General features: G+C 35.5%; 1 protein-coding gene and 1 pseudogene across 2 annotated transcripts in view; one reads left to right on the forward strand and one right to left on the reverse strand.

The window, feature by feature from the left end:
- LOC136031820 (transcription factor CP2-like) overlaps positions 1–17,902 on the forward strand; it is a 91,550-nt gene that overhangs the window by 70,054 nt on the left and 3,594 nt on the right. For both annotated transcript variants that reach the window (XM_065711640.1, XM_065711641.1), the window contains 5 exons: positions 4,224–4,370; positions 6,754–6,864; positions 8,757–8,972; positions 10,319–10,473; positions 12,354–12,546. In XM_065711640.1, coding sequence (XP_065567712.1) covers positions 4,224–4,370; positions 6,754–6,864; positions 8,757–8,972; positions 10,319–10,473; positions 12,354–12,546 — 822 coding nt within the window. The remainder of the gene's footprint in view (positions 1–4,223; positions 4,371–6,753; positions 6,865–8,756; positions 8,973–10,318; positions 10,474–12,353; positions 12,547–17,902) is intronic.
- Positions 983–2,222, reverse strand: LOC136031821 (small COPII coat GTPase SAR1-like; annotated as a pseudogene).

A 17,902-nucleotide genomic window follows, 5' to 3' on the forward strand; every position in this document is an offset into this window, starting at 1 on the left:
CTTCACTAAAGCTTCAAGTCAGACTTCATACTTTCACAAGCTGCAGCATTAATATATGCAGCATTAATATTTAACGTATTTAGTAGCATTTGGCATTTAGACGGTGTCTCATTTACGGGACCACCATTCATGCCATAAACACCTTCATGAAAAGTTTCAGTCTGAAACTGAAATACCGACAAAACATTTATGTAGCCGGATATGTGGCTTAGGTATATCAGTTCATATTTTATTATTATTGTAAAATGAAGAAAATCTTCACTAGCTTTGTATTTTGTAGACTAAAATGATGAAAAGCTTTGGTATGTTTTTTTTTTAAATACCTCATAATTTTCTTATATCATCGCACAACATGAACCGATATCGATATAAACTTAACAATGCTACTGCTTTTCAAATAATCAAAAAAAAAATGTTTATTGGTGTAATTGTAGGTGTTTTCGTAAAGTTTGTTGCAGACCTAATTGAAAACAGATTGATTTAGATGACAGCAAGTGACAGTTTTTCAAAACAGTCTTGGTAAGGATTGTAATGGGACTGAATGTAAGATAAGTGACTGTTCTTTGGAATCCTCTAGCAGCAACGGTGAAGATAATGGGAATGAGTATAAAATAAGAGAGAGTCAAAGCGATAAAAAAAAACTCCTGTTGGTAAATTAGGATTAATTAGTCACATTAATAGTAATTCATTAGTTATATGGGATTAATGCTTTTGTTCTGAACTAGCCTCGTGTTAGCTTTTCAAACTATTGATACATCTTAGATTCCTTATCAGTTTTTACCAAAATCGTCTCGGTTGGTCCCTTTGGTGATGGGAAAGTTTCAGCCGACGCTGAGACTCGCAAACTGATTTTTTTGGTATCGAATGTCCTTAAATTCGAAAAATTTACGGAAGAAAACCTTGTACAAATAACATTTCAATAAATAAAGTGTTTAGTATTAAAATGAACCGAATATCTCCTCATGCACCATAGCCAATTTTACTAGTCAATGAACTGCGAGAGCCATCTGGAGGCCTCGCTATAGCCCGTTTTCTTCAAAACAGAAACATGAAGAGCTCCATTGGTCGGTATCGAAGATCATTCTTGTTCATAGGTCCCTTGCATGTTGTCAAATGATGGATTTAAAATACCACTCATAATGCATGCTCCGATACTGCATCCAAGAGATCAATTTGGTTCCCAAGTAGCAATATTGGAACTGTTGACAAGTCTCATCAGTACGTACTGAATCAAACTCTTATTTTGATTCTTCAAACAGGGCCTGATCTGCAGCATCGATCAAGTAAACAGTTGTATCAGCAGCTGGGAAGTAATCCTGCCACACTATTCTTGCTTTACTTTAGCCGCCGAAATTGAAAATGGCGAACTACATGTTACCAATAAACAGTTCTTTGAATTTTGGCATAGAGTTGGCATTAATTTTGGCATGGCTAATAGAGTTGGCTTGTCTTTATTATTGAGGCACAATATTAACAATATGTTATTTCTCTCTTTTTTTGTATGTTTCGTTATATACACTTTTCAGGAATTTCAGTAGAAAATCGGGGTTCTTCTGAATTTGAATAGTTGGTACATATTGCACCATCCCATTTTCTTTACAGGTCTCAAATCGGTGGTAACTAAAGTCCTTCGATCCATTGGACAAATAGGGTTCGTTTTAGCCATTTCTTAACACGTCCAACTAAATAAGTTTGCTTACAGAGTGAGAACTGGGAAGGACCCTATAGAACATCCAAGCAAATGGGACGAATACACTTCAAGAATTTCAGCAGAAAATCTGAGTTCTACTGAATTTGGGCAAATAGTTGGTAGATGTAGCATTATCCCAATTTCTTTCAACATGCGCAATAGCGTCTTGTCTGTATTGTCGAGACCCAAAAACAACAGCTTTTGCGATTTTTTTGTAGAGCCCTAAATATCCGAGAACGCCAGTGAGTCAGTCCCAGAGAAACATAGAATTTAATAAAAAGCTTGATTCAAAATATAGGTAAGAAGAAGATTTCAGCAAAAAAAAAAAAAAAAAAAAAAAAAAAAAAAAAAAAAAAAAAAAAAAAAAAAAAATCCAGAAAAAATTACACATCGGAACGCTTACTTTACAAAACTATATCGTGTGCATGCATGGGTTAAATCATGCTAATCTAACTAAAGTTTAAAAATCACTGTCGAGGGAAGTATATATTCAGGAGGATGACAGAACCTGTTTTGTTGCAGTTTATCTTTGTCTTTGTAGTAGCCTTTGTGTAGTTGAGGAGCTTGGTGTAGCCTTAAGTGGTATGTAGAGAGGTCTATAGGGCTGGTGGCTCCTTAGTATGTTAATATACGTATTACAGTAAAGTAGGAATAGTTTGAACAGTAAAGAGTGAACATCAGGGAATCAGGCAGTGAAGTCATCCAAATATGTCATCATACCCCAGGTAAAAAACTTCAAAAGATACATGTATTATATTTTCTTGCTAAAATGTGCATTACTCTTGTTTGGTGTATCAGACAAATGCATTGTGATTAGGCTATGTACAAGATGCTGCCGTTCATAGATAACACTGCTGCCGTTCAGGTAAGAAATGAGGTTAGTAGCTGGCTTCGTATTAAAGTAGGAGTTAAGTAGGGCTGTGTTCTATCCCCATTTATTAGGATCATTGTGATCGACTATGTCACAAGGAGCATTTTAAACAGAAAAGTATATTTGGGATGATTTCAGATCCAAAATTGTCAAAAAAAAAATTACTGTCATACCTGTGAAAGGGTCATACAAGAAACAGAGAAGCCAAACGAGGCAATGTGCAGAAAATCAAATATAGATACGGTAGACAGGGTAAAGTAGGCCGTCCTTACTATACCTATATAGACTCACAGTTGTCTATGTAAGATATTTTATTGATTACGCCACGCACTGGTAGCGAATTATTATGAGTTATGACATTTCAGTACGCAACGAACTGTTATGACATTTTATTGATTAGCCGATCGAAGTCTTCGTTGTCTAAAATGGTTGGTACAGCTCCTGAGTCACTTAGTACAACAACAAAAGAGAGAATAATGAGGACTTTTTTTCCCAAGACAGTGAACCAACAAAACCTATTTGAATATTTCGGCCCTATATCTAAGGGCCGTCTTCAGCAAAGAAAAAAATAAAAAACAATAAAACACTTACAATAAAAGTTCTCAGTTAAAAATCCATTTTTTATTTTAAAATAGCCTTGGCATCATTACTTCTTAACGAAAAGTTCAGCCAAGACTGTCTGATAAAAGCTAACATTTTACAAGATAAAAAGGTTCATTCATTTCACTAACTGTATTTATTAAAAATTGGATTGATTTCTTATTGCTATATAGAAATTATATTGCTTATATAGCTTATATAGATTATTGCTTATATAGGGCCGAAATATTCAAATAGGTTTTGTTGGTTCACTGTCTTGGGAAAAAAAGTCCTCATTATTCTCTCTTTTGTTGTTGTATTATGGAAAGGCAGTGTGGTCTTCGTCATTATTTGAGTCACTTAGTCAAAACAGTTTAACTTTAAATACAGAAAAGTGGGAGTATAACTATTCCTATTTACTATTTACCTAGAACTATTTACTATTCCTAAAATATGAGTTTGGATAATAAGCTTATGGCTGATTCTAGAAAAAAGATTCAGGTTGAATACTCTAAAATTGTAGCAAATCGGGGCAAACGTGACCGGAAAAGTTTATTCAAGTTGTATTCTTTTTTTTTGCGATCGTGCTGTGCTTTTTCCTGTTGGTGTTTTTAGTCTGCTATAATGGCAGGTTGTTTTGCGCCTGCGCTCGTATTACTTTCAATATCTTAGATTCCTTCTTCATTTGAATTGACGTACTCGGAACCAAAAACTTATACATGGCTATAGCGCATCTGATGTAACCAATAAGTTTGACCTACTTCACGTTAAGTTACTAAAGTCAGCCCATGGCAAACTCGGGCCGCACCACGGACTCGTCCGTTTTTTTGTCTATTTCTAGAGTTTTCGTATTTGTGTTGTTTGTCCTTTTTCTTTTCTTTTTTTTTGTACTCTGCTTTTCTTTTATGTTTATTTGCGGGTTAAAAATAAATTATTATTATTATGTCTAAGTAGTCGTCTAAGTTGTCCCACAGTTAGGAGAGTTGTTGACTATATTTTTGCTTTGTGAAAATTTCCCCTTTGGGTAATTATGCCAACTGGGAGGTGATTGCTTTATTCATTTAAATCTCTTTTTCCATATAGGTTCATTGTATAAGCACTGAATTTACACCCAAGAAGCATGGAGGTGAAAAAGGAGTTCCCTTTCGCCTCCAGCTGGAATCATTTGATGCTGACGATCCAGTCGCTAAACGCCATCATGCTGCTGCTTGCCAGATTAAAGTATTTAAGGTAAGCTTTTTTCCTGTACTAAAATATAAACAGAAGCTGCACTTCTGAATAAAAAAAACTAACTATTTACAATAATAATTATATTATAATAACTATATAATATTATAATAACTGTAATTTATACTATATTACAGTAATAACTATTTATAATAACTATTTTATTAAGAATAAAGAACAAAGAACAAATTCCTATAAAAAAAAAATATTATAACATAAGATGTACTAATGCATGTATCTTTTTTAAATGGTTTTATGTTGCTGCTTACTAGGTCAAACTTGTTAAGGTTACGTTTATTCACAGTAATAAAACATGCCAAATTTGTACTTCTGAGTTAGAAAAATAACTCAAACAACTAGTGAAAGAGTGGAAGTTCGACAAAATAGTTTACTAAGATATTGAAATATTAAAATTACGTCATAAAAAGTTTGGTCAAATCCAATTAAGAAGGGTAATTTTGTAACATGAACAGAACGGATCTGCTCTGTTTGGGGGGGGGGGGGGTTAATTCTGAAAAGTTAGAAAAATAAGGTATTTTTAACTTACGAAGGAGTGATCGGATCTTAATGAAATTTCATATTTAGAAGGACCTCGTAACTCAGATCTCTTAATTTAAATCCCGACCGGATTCAGAGTCATTAAGGGGAGGGGAACCGGAAATGTTGGAAAACACTTAAAGCGGAGAGATCAGGATGAAACTTGATGGGAAGAATAAAAACAAGTCCAAGATACGTGACTGACATAACCAGAATGGATCCGCTCTGGATCCGGTGACATATAGGGGAGTTAAGGGGGGACCTAAAATCTTGGAAAACGCTTAGAGTGGAGGGATCGGGATGAAACTTGATGGGAAAAATAATCAGAAGTCCTAGATACGTGATTGACATAACCGGAACGGATCCGCTCTATTTGGTGGAGTTGGGGAGAGGGGAGTAATTTGGAAAAAATAGAAAAAATGAGGTATTTGTAACTTACGAACGGGTGATCAGATCTTAATGAAATTTGATATTTAGAAGGATCTCGTGCTTTAGAGCTCTTATTTTAAATCCCGACCCATTTTCCATGGCCCATTTTAAATCCCGACCCATTGCTCTATTTTCAATTCGAATCGGATCCGGGGACATAGGGGGTTGGAGGGGGAAACATAAATTTTGGAAAACGCTTAGAGTGGAGAGATCGGGATGAAAATTAATGGGAAGGATAAGCAAAAGTTATAGATACGTGATTGACATAATCGGAATGGATCTGTTCACTTGGGAGGGTCTGGGGGGGGTGGTTGTTGATTTGGATAAATTAAAAAAAAATGAGGAATTTTTAACTAAAGAATGGGTGAGCGGATCTTAATGAAATTTAATATTTAGAAAGAACTCATGTCTCAGAGCTCTTATTTCAAATCCCGACTAGATCTGTTGACATTGGGGGGAGTTGGAGGGGGAAACCAGAAATCTTTGAAAACGCTTAGAGTAGAGAAATTGGGATGAAACTTGGTGGGTAGAATAAGCAAATGTCGTAGATACGTGATTGACGTAACCGTACTGGATCCACTCTCTTTAGGGGAGTTAGGGGGTGGTGTTCAGTGCTTTGGTGAGTTTGGTGCGTCTGGACGTGCTAGGACGATGGAAACTGGTAGGCGTGTCTGGGAGCTGCACAAATTGACTTGATAAAGTCGTTTTCCCCGATTAGACTATCCGAGGGGCTGAAGGGAGAGGACAAAGTAGAAAAAATGAGGTATTTATAACTTACGAGTGGGTGATCGGATCTTAATGAATTTTGATATTTAGAAGGACCTCGTGACTCTGAGCTCTTATTTTAAATCCCGACCGGCATTAGGCCTCCGAATTTCCTTTTAAATCAATCTATTGATTCTTAGAATTTCGCTAGAGCTCATACCATATGAGCTCTTGGGCCTTGGCTCGTCCGGCCTCGTCACAAGTACCATATGAGCTCTTAGCTCTTGTTTTTTTAGACTCACTTTTGAAATTTTGGCTGCTATGGGCCTTGATTCGTTCTTTGACTCGTTCTTTGATTCGTACTCTTTCAGGCCTAATACTTCTGTGTAGATAAACGTTATATTTTTGCCGCTTACCATATCAAAAGTTTTCAAAGCTTCTGTGCTGTTTTTCCCCTTTTTACAGAATATATCGGTTGGTGTTTTAATTTTAGATGTGTTAATTAAAAATGCTGTTCCCTTTAATCCAGTGGGAGACCATTGGATTTTGGGGCCATCTGCCCTTTTCCTTTGCATGCCCCTATTTGATATCTACTTTAGGTGTCATATTTTTTTTGTTCCAAAATGTTTAAGCGCAAACCCTTTTAATTTTTTATAATTTATGTATGCTTCCAATATATTTATAGTTCTTTGTCTATTTACTTTTTCCTTTTTAGTTAAAAGGTGGCGACAGGAAGCATAAACAAGACCGAGAGAAATTAATGAAGAGACCACCCTCTGAACAGGAGAAGTACCAACCGCAAAGCCGCTTTACGCTGTTCACGGATGTAAGGTTTTGTCTCCTCTTCTTCTGTCACCATGCTTAGGCAAATTGTCGGTCTTAGTTGTTTGGATCACCATTAATTATACAGTAAGGATAAGAGCTATTCAGGGTGGCGACTGGAAAGCGGACGCTGATAAAGGGGGTGACAGAAAAGGATAGTTAAAAGATGGTAACAGGAAGCATAAATAGGACATAAAACAAGCATAAATAAGTTTCAACCGCAAAGTCACTGTACATGTTCACGGATGTAAGATTTTGTCACGGTACTTATTGTCTGTAGGGAGATTATTGGTCTTTGTTGTTTTGGTTGCCATTAATTGTCCAGTAAGGCTAAAAGTTATTGAGAGTTGGGGTAGTAAAAGTGGAGGCTATTAAAGGGGGCGACTGGAAAAGGACAGTTAAAAGGTGGTGACAGGAAGCATAAACAAGATCGTGAGATATTAAGGAAGAGACCACCCTCTGAGCATCAAATCTAGCAACCGCGAAGCTGCTTTACACTGTTTACGGATGGAGTGGAGATTGTCGATTTTTGTTAATTCGATGACTATTTGCCCACTGAAGCTGTAGGCTAATAGGGCCTTGCATGCCCAAAGAAATTTATTTAAGGAGTATTGGGGCTAGATTTGGAAGGGAAGGATATTATTGACATGAACGATAATAATATGAAAGTTCTTTCATATTACAGAAAGAACTTTCTGTGTGGGTACGTTATTCAGCAGGATTTTGGAGTTTGAAGTTTTTCTTATGTAAAATAATGGTTACCCAAGTTCATGCAATTTATTATTATTATTGTTATTATTATTTTTTTTTATCGATCTAACGTTGGAAAGCTTGTCATAGCCACTTACAGTCATTTTTTTATGAGTCTTCAAAAAATGTGGTTTAAAATAAATGTCTGCATCCCAAAATAACTTTTTGATATTTGCTGAATAATATGACTGGCACTAGCGTCATTGATAAAAATTTGTAATGCCATCCAGCGTTTGGTAGTTTGTCTAACTCTAAACTGCTGTAACTTTCCTTTCACGCATTTAATATGTAGAAGAGGGTAAATAATGCAGAATTTGTCACCAGTATGCTTAACACCCTCAATTCCGCTGGTTTACTTAGCCTGCTAAGGTTTTCTAACCAATCCTAGGCCTCTTTGTAAAAAATGGATTTCGACTTGTAAGAAATCTTAAAAATCGAACAATCTGATTAATTATCACTTACTGATGAATTTCAGCAGCAATCCTATAATATTACATATTAACTATATCAAGTATCCAATTTTCTTTGAAATGTTCTACTTTTTAATGAAGTTGCCAGGCGGAATTTATTTTAGGGTGGAGGTGGAATAAAAAAAAACTCACAAAATACAGACGTATTGTGTGAAAAATATAGGAAAGGAAATTTTTTGAAAAACTCCATATTGGGGGGGGGGGGGATAAGAAAGGGTCTGATGTGAGAGATGTGCAGGGATAGAAAAAGAACTTTTAGGGAGAGGCCAAATTTGATTCTACAGCTGTTCAAGGGTAGAATAGAACTATCATTGGGAGGGTTTTTGCAAAACATGATCAGAATATTTTCATTTCTTGACTTTTTACACAAAATCAGTTTTTTTCTTCTTTCTTTTTGCCGTGTACTTCTTGATGGAATTTTATTTCTGTATAAAGTTAACGAAACTTCGTATAAATTACATCAAATTTGGAATATCTTTAAGGAAAAACGGGGAAAAAACTGTTCGTTATGTTGTCTTTCATCTACTGTTTGTTTTTTTTTTTTTTTTTTTTTTTTTTTTTTTTTTTTTTTTTTTTTTTTTTTTTTTTTTTTTTTTTTTTTTAGGCTAAACAGGAAGTTATATTAACTTTTTTGTTAAAACATGGTCAATATTGATTTTTATTTTGGATGTTCTAGATTCCTGTTGAGTCCCTGACGAGTCTACAGTCAACAAATGATTTAGCAAGCGCTGCGAAAGAAAATCAAGGAAATTCTAATCCCAATAAGCCGGCATTTTACGTTGGCGACAATGAAAACCCTCCCAGATTAGATGGTGCTAATGAAACTGTTTCAATTGTAGAAACTAACACTTTGTGCTCCCAAGTGCTTCGTCCGGAATCTACCTCGACACAAGTAACGTTTCATTTACTTGTCATTTTAATATATCATTTATTTAGTAGTAATAGCAATTTATTATCCAAAAAATAACAGAGACAAAATCAATCGGTAGTACACCAAAAGGTCTCTTGCGATGGTGTGCTACTAACAAAAAAGAACAAAAAATAGAAGAGAAAAAAATAATAAAAATAAAAAACAAAAAAAACAGCAAGTTAATCTATAACAAGTAGAAGGGTGAAACCGTACACCGAAACAAAACCTTACATAAATAATTCTTACTCAATAAAACAACATAATATCATGATCCCGAAGCAAAGAAAAAATAATAATAAACAATGATTGTCAAGTTTAAAGCCACCCCACACGCAGCTCAGATTTAAATGACTAATGGGTAATTCCTTGGTACCTGGGACAAGCTTATTCCATAGCTTAGCGCCTCTGTAAATAATTGAAAAAGCAGTCCTACTTGAAACTAGGCGAGGAACCAAAATATCTCCACTTGTCCGAGTTCCGTGACAGTGAACGTTGGGCCTTTCCCGACATATTCCTGTAAAACATAAAAATCAGTGTATAAAAATCACGCAATCCAGCAGCAGGCATTATGTTAATTATACTGTACATTGACCTGACCGAATCCCGGTTCCCTATTCCACAAAATGATCTAATGGCATTATTCTGCAGTATGCGTATTGGGTGAAGTATTGAAGGAAAAGTACCAAGCCATACATTACGAACAGTACAAGATATACGGATGTATATCTTGTACTGTTTATTTTGTAACTTTGTATATCTACATGTATATCTTGTAACTTTGAAAAGATAACAAAATTTGACTTACTTATATTTAGGTCAAATCGGTTTACCTTCAACCAAAGACATGTCATAGTCATTGCTGCATTAATTGTAGAGGTAAGTTGTTGTTCAGTTGAAGCAACACACATGAATGTCGCATCATATTGTCTTTCTATATTGCCTTTTCTATTCTAAAATTAGTATTTTCAAAGTTACAGCTATAGGAAATATACCCTGTATTGTCTCACGGCTGGTGGCTCGAGTTAACACTTTAAGGGAAAGTCCTGTTGGCTGAGGAGGCAGGGAAATGAATTCAGATTTTGTATTGGCGGAGGTAGGGGGCAATTTTCCCCCATCGTCACGAAAGAGTATATGCTACAGTTTTACCTTTATGTCTGATGCTACGAGTTCTGCTTATTTTGCAAGGCTTTTCAGCTAGTAAAATAAAGATTAGATGAATAATTATTTATCTTATTATGATATAGCCTTATTAAAGTTAAAGTAAAATGTAAGTATTGGGCTAAATAAACTTGTCCAAAAATGTTGTGTAATATATTTGATAATTTCAGGTGTTTCAGTGGCTGCAAGCCAACCGCTTTGGTAGCTATAATTCTTTGTTTAATTTCTTCTCTGGTGCTGATATGTTACGCTTGACCCGTGATGATTTTGTACAAGTTGTTGGCGTGGCTGACGGTATCCGCCTCTTTAATTCTTTGCATTCTAAGTAAGTTCCACTGCTTTTCCACTATTGTTATGTTAATGGTTCAGTTTCCAGTTGAATTATACCCACTCGAACTGCTGATTACTAGGCTAAAAGCTATTGAGGGTTGGGGTAGGAAAAGCGGAGGCTATTAAAAGGGGCGACTGGAAAAGGATAGTTAAAAGGTGGTGACAGGAAGCATAAACAAGATCGTGAGAAATTAATGAAGAAACCACCCTCTGAGCATTAAATTTAGCTACCGCAAAGCTGCTTTACACTGTTAATGGATGTAGTGGAGATTGTCAATTTTTGTTAATTCTATGACTATTTACCCAATGAAGCCGTAAGCTAATGTCCGAACTGCTGAGTACTAAGGACAGTGGAAATGAAGATGATTGGTGAAATTGGTAGAATGGAAACTTACACTTCCATATATATCTTAAATACAAAGTAAAAGAAAAATATGAATAAAAGAAAAAGGTGAGTAAAAGAAAAAGAAAAATTATGAAAAAACGAAGTTTTAATAATTTCAATATCACAACACATACTTAAACTAATGCCATCTTAGTTCTTGAATTTCCAGAGGTTTATAGATTCTTGCATCAAAACTGTTTGCTTCAACCTCCCCAAGTCTCAACCTTAATAAATAAAAGAATTCCAACGTGTAAACGAGTATTCAAGAATTTAATGAGATCAGGTTCTTAATATGGTCTATGTGTTAATTAGAAATCAAGTTCTACTTAAATGCAAGGAAATATTGCAATTAAGACTTAAATGAACAGAAATTATTCTGAATATGAGGAGGGGAGGGGGGCTTATGTACAGGGTAATTTATTGTTTAAAGGAAATGTGCTATAATATACCCATCCATTCTTCCGCTATATTGTGAAAAATATTGTTTATTCTATTCCTTTTAGGCTACACTGTTTAAAGTATTGGGGACAAAAGCTATACTTTAGCGTAACGAATACGGGGCTGAGAAGGAGTGGGACAGTCTCCCTCATATAATGCATAATTTTCGTTCTTTTAAGCTTTAATGTCACTTAATAATTTTATTTGAAAACACATTTTTTTTTTTTATTTAATTTCTGGTCGTTTTGTATTATATCCAGGTCAATCTCAAATATAAGAGCCACTGTCCATCAGCCCCCATTCTTTATCTTAAACTTTAATTTTTGTATAAAAGTGTCTCGAATAAAGGGTTCATTTAGTGTATGTATATTTCCATTAGTGTGTTAATTTAGTGTTTATACAAGGGTTCATATATTTCCTATTTTTCAAATAGAGCCTATCACCCTCTGAAATTACACGCATTTCGTCCTTTGGTACCGCAAATTCCAGCTGAAAAAACACGCATTTAATTTTTCAGTACAGCCATTTCGCATCCTTTAGGATTTGTATGCACTAATTCGCAAGGATGGTAAAACAGGTTACCACCCTTCTCTAGAAAAATAGTAAATTTCGAATTACAATTTACAAAAGATGTAATACATTGAGAATTTTGGTTCCCTGTCTTATGTGAAGTTGGGAACGAAGAAGTTTACGCTGATAAACTACAAGCTTCTATTATCTTTCTTTGCTGGTTCCAAGAAGTCATTATTTTACTTCACAATAATAAAGTCACAAATTTCTAGTTAAGTTTTTTTATTGGTATTTTCACCAAAATGAATCTATATCTGAATCATCGAACATCTCACTTTCATGGTTTTCTAAGCTTACCCCAGGGAATTTATTCTAATTTATTTTTAGAAATTTATAAGCAAGGATTATACCGTTAGAAAGTATATTTTAATGTCATTGATTTTCTGGGATTGGACTCCTATTGACAAATCGTTGAGACGCACACAAATTGGTAGTGTTTATTGGGAGAAATGTAAGTACTACTATTGCCGTTTATTTTCCAGACCAATCATTCCTCGTCTGACTTTGTATGTTAGCGTAAATCAAAAACAAGTGTACAATGCTATTTACATGCCAGTGCTGAATTGCTCAGAGCTACGTTCACGTCTGCTACTCGTGATGCAGCTTAGTTCGTCTAAGTTAAAAGATGTGTTTCTTTGGGGACCTGGTGGAATTCATATCCTGGTCACTGATGAGGTAAGATCCCATGCAACTACTTATACCACGTACTTAAGATATAATGAATTTTAGTTTTCGAATCTGCATTAACGTCATTTATACTCAAAAAAGCTTACGATATTGTTCATCAAAAATTTACGATTTCTAAAGAGCTAGGCAAACAGCGTTTTCAAGCTAAAAATGGCTGTATTCATTATATTTGGATGCATTTGTACGCTTGATTTGAACTAAGGACTTTATGTATTAACGTTATTTTAAGCGTTTCTTACGCTGACTTATTTAAAGAGTTGGACAGAAGTAGTGTTTTCAACTAAAACGGCCGTATTTATTGTCTACGAGTAATTTTACACCAGTTATTAGACTAAGATTTTTTACTAGCTTAATGTGCATTTTGACTCTTTTTTTTAAGGCTGACTTTTAAGTTCAAGAAATTTCCTCAAAATGCTAGAATATTTTCAGTAAAGGTTTGTGGTTACTTCTTTAGTTCCTACTTAATTTAGTGTTTTTCATATAATTTATCATTTTTATAATTCTATATAATTATTTTTCATTATCTTCAGATAGGTTTTCATTATAATTTTTACTATAATATTCACTATATAATATAGTATTTCGTACGTTTTTTCATTTTATAAAACATTATTAAATGTTGTCCAAATGCGGAGGTGTTAATTATTTTTACTTTCTATCTTTCCTCTTTGAATAGTATCTTTTTTCTACGAGCTATATATCTTACACTAAGACAACCTCAAAAGGTGGTGTTGCTAAGAAAATTTCGTGTCAAACTATATTTGTTTGGTATTTGACTATGCTAGTGTTTTCTGGATTTTGGTTTTAATTTTTTGCTTATCTTAACCAAAAAATGGTTTAATTATCAAACTTATTAACAACAAGTTTGATACTCTTGACGAATTCCTTGTTTTTAAAAAACTATTCCTTTGAACATGCAAATTTAAAAGTAAAAAAAGGTTTAGATTAACCGCATTTCATTCCCCCCCTCTCCCCCTCAATTCCAACTCCATATATGCAGATATGGATTAATGTCATAGTTAAAGAAAACCTAAAAGTAGACTTCAAATTAAATTTAGTATAATTGGGTTCTTCCAGACTTAAATATGAATTTTCCTTTACTTGGCCTATTTCGGTATTTAGTGGTGTAATCTGAAACCCCTTTTATGACAGCTCATACCAACAAAAAGAAGTTACTTTATGGAAGCAAAAAGGACCATGTGTCTTGATTTATGACTTTAAGGGAAAAAAACATTTTGAATGATACTGGAGGTGCTTGGTTGTTTGAAGCATATCCCACCCCTTCCACTGTTCTTAAAAGGCTCCCATTCATGAATACTTTAGATTGATAAAATTGCATTTATTCTATTGGCACTTAAACCGTTCAAAAATCATTGGTCAATAGAAATTTTGTTTGCAGTTTTGATTGTATTACACCAAGCATTTGGTTGTGAAAATGTCCATATTTGTAATGTTGCTCGTGTGCTTGAAAATTTACTATGCATTTTCTATTGACCTTAAGTTCATAGTATTTATGTTTATGTCTCTTAAGCTTGTGTTTCTTATGTTAGTGTGTTCTTAAGTGTATCTTAGAATACACTTATTTTGGTATTTTTGTGTTGTAATTTTTTTTGTTATTTCGTGGTTAATCGATTCCATTGAGTAATTTGATGCTAAAATCTAAAAAAAACAGAAAAAAATTATCTGGTTTGCTTCTGAAAAAGTGTGCTACCTCAGTTTACATTATGGTTTAATGACATTAAGATATACTTGCATATATAGATTGAGACTGCGGGAGGGTGTGGGTACCTTTTGTATCTTGACCTATCACCCCCCACTCTTCATCCGTAAGGGTCATACCTGTCTACAACTACGCATTTACCCATGTTATATCATAGGCAGTGCAATAGCGCTACCTAAGGTAAGAACGATGTGGGCACAGAGTATTATTTATTTATTTTCATTTGTTTTGTTTTTTATTGTTGTCTTTTAGACCAGGGCATTGTATCGAAGGAGTTGTTGTAGAAACCTCGAAAAGGGCTCATTCGATTGGAAGTTGAAAGGGCTAGTGCCCTTATTAATAGTCGAAAGTGAGTGGAAGGCAACTAACCTCCCTTCCACGCCCACCGTTTCCCCAAACACATCCAATCCAAACTCCGAGATAGCCGTTTTGTTCAGTGTAGGTAAAAGGTCCGGAAATTATGACTTTAAGGATGATACCCCCCCCCCCACAACCCTCAGGGCAAGGGTTGTAAGTTATGCCCTAGGGGCATATAAAGTTTTTTTTTATAGAAAGGGCCGTTGTATAAACTTCGGAGAGGGCTCATTGGAATGGTAATCAGAAGTTCTAGTGTCCTTTTTAAGATTCCAAGTGATCGGAGGGTGGATAACTCCCCCTCCCCACACACACACACCTCGTATTTTACCGAAATGCGTCTGATAGAAATTATGAGATGGCCATTTGTTATCGTAGAAACTGCGAAAAAGGCTAATTCGCTTGAAAATTGAAAGGGCTAGTGCCCTTTTTAATATTCAAAATTGGTTGGAGAGCAACAAGCCCCTCCCCACGCCTATCAATTCCCAAAACATATCTAATCAAAATGTTGAGCTGGTCATTTTGTTCAGCATAGTTGAAAGGTCTGTGAATTATGTCTTTGAGGATGACAACCCCCAGAGCCCTCAGCGCAAGGGTCTTTAGTTATGCCCCGAGGGCTTATAAGGTTTGTATGGAAAATGGGTCGTATAAACTCTAGAGAGGCTCATTGGATGGGAATTCAGATGTTTTAACACCCTTTTTTAAGAGTCAAAGTGATAAGGGGCAGCCATCCCCCCCCCCACGTCGTGTTTTCCACAAATGCATCCGATTGAAATTTTGAGATAGCCATCTGTCCAAAAATAGTCCAAAGATCATATAATAAGGCCTTTGGGGTTAACAGAATACCCCAGAGCCTGGGGGTAAGGGTTGCAAGTTATGCCCCAGGGAATATAAGATTTTTATGGAAGGAGTGGTCTTTCGAACTTTAGAAGAGGCTCATTTGATTGGAAATGAATAGTTCTAGTTCAGTTTTAAGAGTCAAACATGATGGAGAGTAACTAGCCCCCCCCCCCCCCTCTACCTGATATCCTCTTCTGCCAGAACGCATTCAATTGAAATTGTATAAGATAGCCATTTTGTTACCGATAGTCCAAAAGTCAGATAACAATGTCTTTAGGGTGGATACAATGGCAAGAGCCCATGTTCATGGGTTGTAAGTTATGCCCCGGGGCATCAGAGGTTTCTATGGAACGGGTGGTCGCATAAACTTTGGATCAGATAGAGCTTATTTGATTGAAGGTTGGAAGTTTTAGTGCCCTTTTTAAGAGTCAAAAGTGAATGGAGGGCAATCAGCTATCCCCCTAGCCTATCACTCCCCGAAGTATATCGGATCCAAATTGTAAGAAAGCTATTTTGTTCAGCATTGTTGAAAGTTCCAGTAATTTTTTTTTGGGGGGGGGGTGTCAACCTCCCCACAGTCCTCAAAACCAGGGCTGTAAGTTAGGCAATTATGGATGTTATTTTGAAACGGATTGTAAGTTAGGCAATTATATTTTTGTATATGTTATTCAGAAACGGATACATGTTTGAATTTTACTTTCCAAGAAGACGTAGTGCATTCTGGTGAGCCTTTCAGAGAATGTTGAGGGTAGTGTTGAAATAAATAAAAACACGTTTTGTGTATACGGATTTTCAGAAGGTCATAACACAAAAATAACTGAGTATAATAATTTGGGAAATTCAGAAAATGATAAGGGCATGCTACCAATACTACTGCAACTACCACCTACTACTACTACTACACTACTCCATTTACAGTGTTGAGGGGAAATTTGAACTAAATCAAAAGACCTTATGTGCATGCACTCTGTCAAAATAGCGTGTCTAAAGAATTGATTTGGGTACTAAGTTGGAACTTTCTGAGAATGCTTAAAGGGGAAGATCGTCTCACCAAAAGGCAATATGTGCACACTACCGCTAATACTACTGCTACTGCTACATTTACTACTACTACTACTACTTCTATTGCAACTACTTGTAGGGCTAAGAGCATTGAGATAAAAATTTCAAAAAGTATATGAACATACAGGTTTTTAAAAGGACATATCAGCAATCTCATAGCAATGGCTTATAGCATTGAGTTGAAACTTCCAGGACTTGATGAGAGGGATGTTCAACTGACCAAAAGGCAATAGGTTAATGCTACTGCTGCTAGTGGTACTACAGCTGTTCAATGCTATCACTACTAATATCAATACTACTACTGTGACTACTTTTACAACTATGCTTAAGGGTATGAAGGGGAAATTTTCAAGGAATTTTGAGGGGGGAATGTGAACTGAATCAGTGCTCCGTCTGTATGTAGGTTGTGAAAAGGGTGTGACAGCAATATCTTAGGAACAGTCGGGTGTGTGAAGTTGAAACTAACAGGGCTTGTTGTGAGAGATGTTGAACTAACCAAAAGAAAATATTTGCACCCTAATGATACTGCTTTTACTCGTACTAGTACTACTGTTACTATTATTACTACTTCTGTTACTACTGTTGCGACTAAAGCTTAGACTACTATAATTAATTCTGCTGCTACTAGAATTAACGCGAAAAATTTGGGATATATAGAAACTGTATGGAACTCGAAACACACTATGCCCGCACAGGTTGTTAAGCGGACACATCAAAAATGCCTCAGGAACGCTTGATGGGATTAAGCTGAAACTTTCAGGGTATGTTGAAGGGGAAATAAAAGAAATTAAAGGTGCAATGCGCCTACTGCTACTAATGCTGCTACACCTATCGCTATGGCGCAAGCTAAGGGTATTAAGGTGAAGCTCTTAAGGAATATTTAGGCGGATGTTGAATGAAATCAAAACAAACTATGAGCATGTGTACTTTCAAAAAGGTAATGAAGCAATATCTGAAGCACAACTTTCAATGTTTAGTTAGACCTTTAAGGATAAGTTGTAGGGGGTTTTGAGCTAGGCAAAAAGCTCTATGTGTATACTTTTAATACTGCTATTATAGTTACTGTAACTAACGATGCGAAGCGTATTAAGATGAAAATTTTTGCGTATTAAGATGAAAAGTTCTGGTGCCCTTTTTAAGAATAAAGAGAGGCTGGAGGGCAAGCAGCCCTTCTCTTTTTGAGACATTTTCGAGTACAGCAACTACGTCTTTAGGGACATTGGGCATTGTCAACCCCCCACAATTGTGCCGTTGGCCCATTATCTTTTGAAAATAAATGATGCTTTAAACTAAATCAAAAGGCACTGTGTTTATGGTTGCCAATAAGACACCTCAGCAATATATCCAGAACGACCGGGGGTATTATGT

Source organism: Artemia franciscana, chromosome 10 (assembly GCF_032884065.1).
Source record: "Artemia franciscana chromosome 10, ASM3288406v1, whole genome shotgun sequence".
Taxonomy (NCBI): domain Eukaryota; kingdom Metazoa; phylum Arthropoda; class Branchiopoda; order Anostraca; family Artemiidae; genus Artemia; species Artemia franciscana.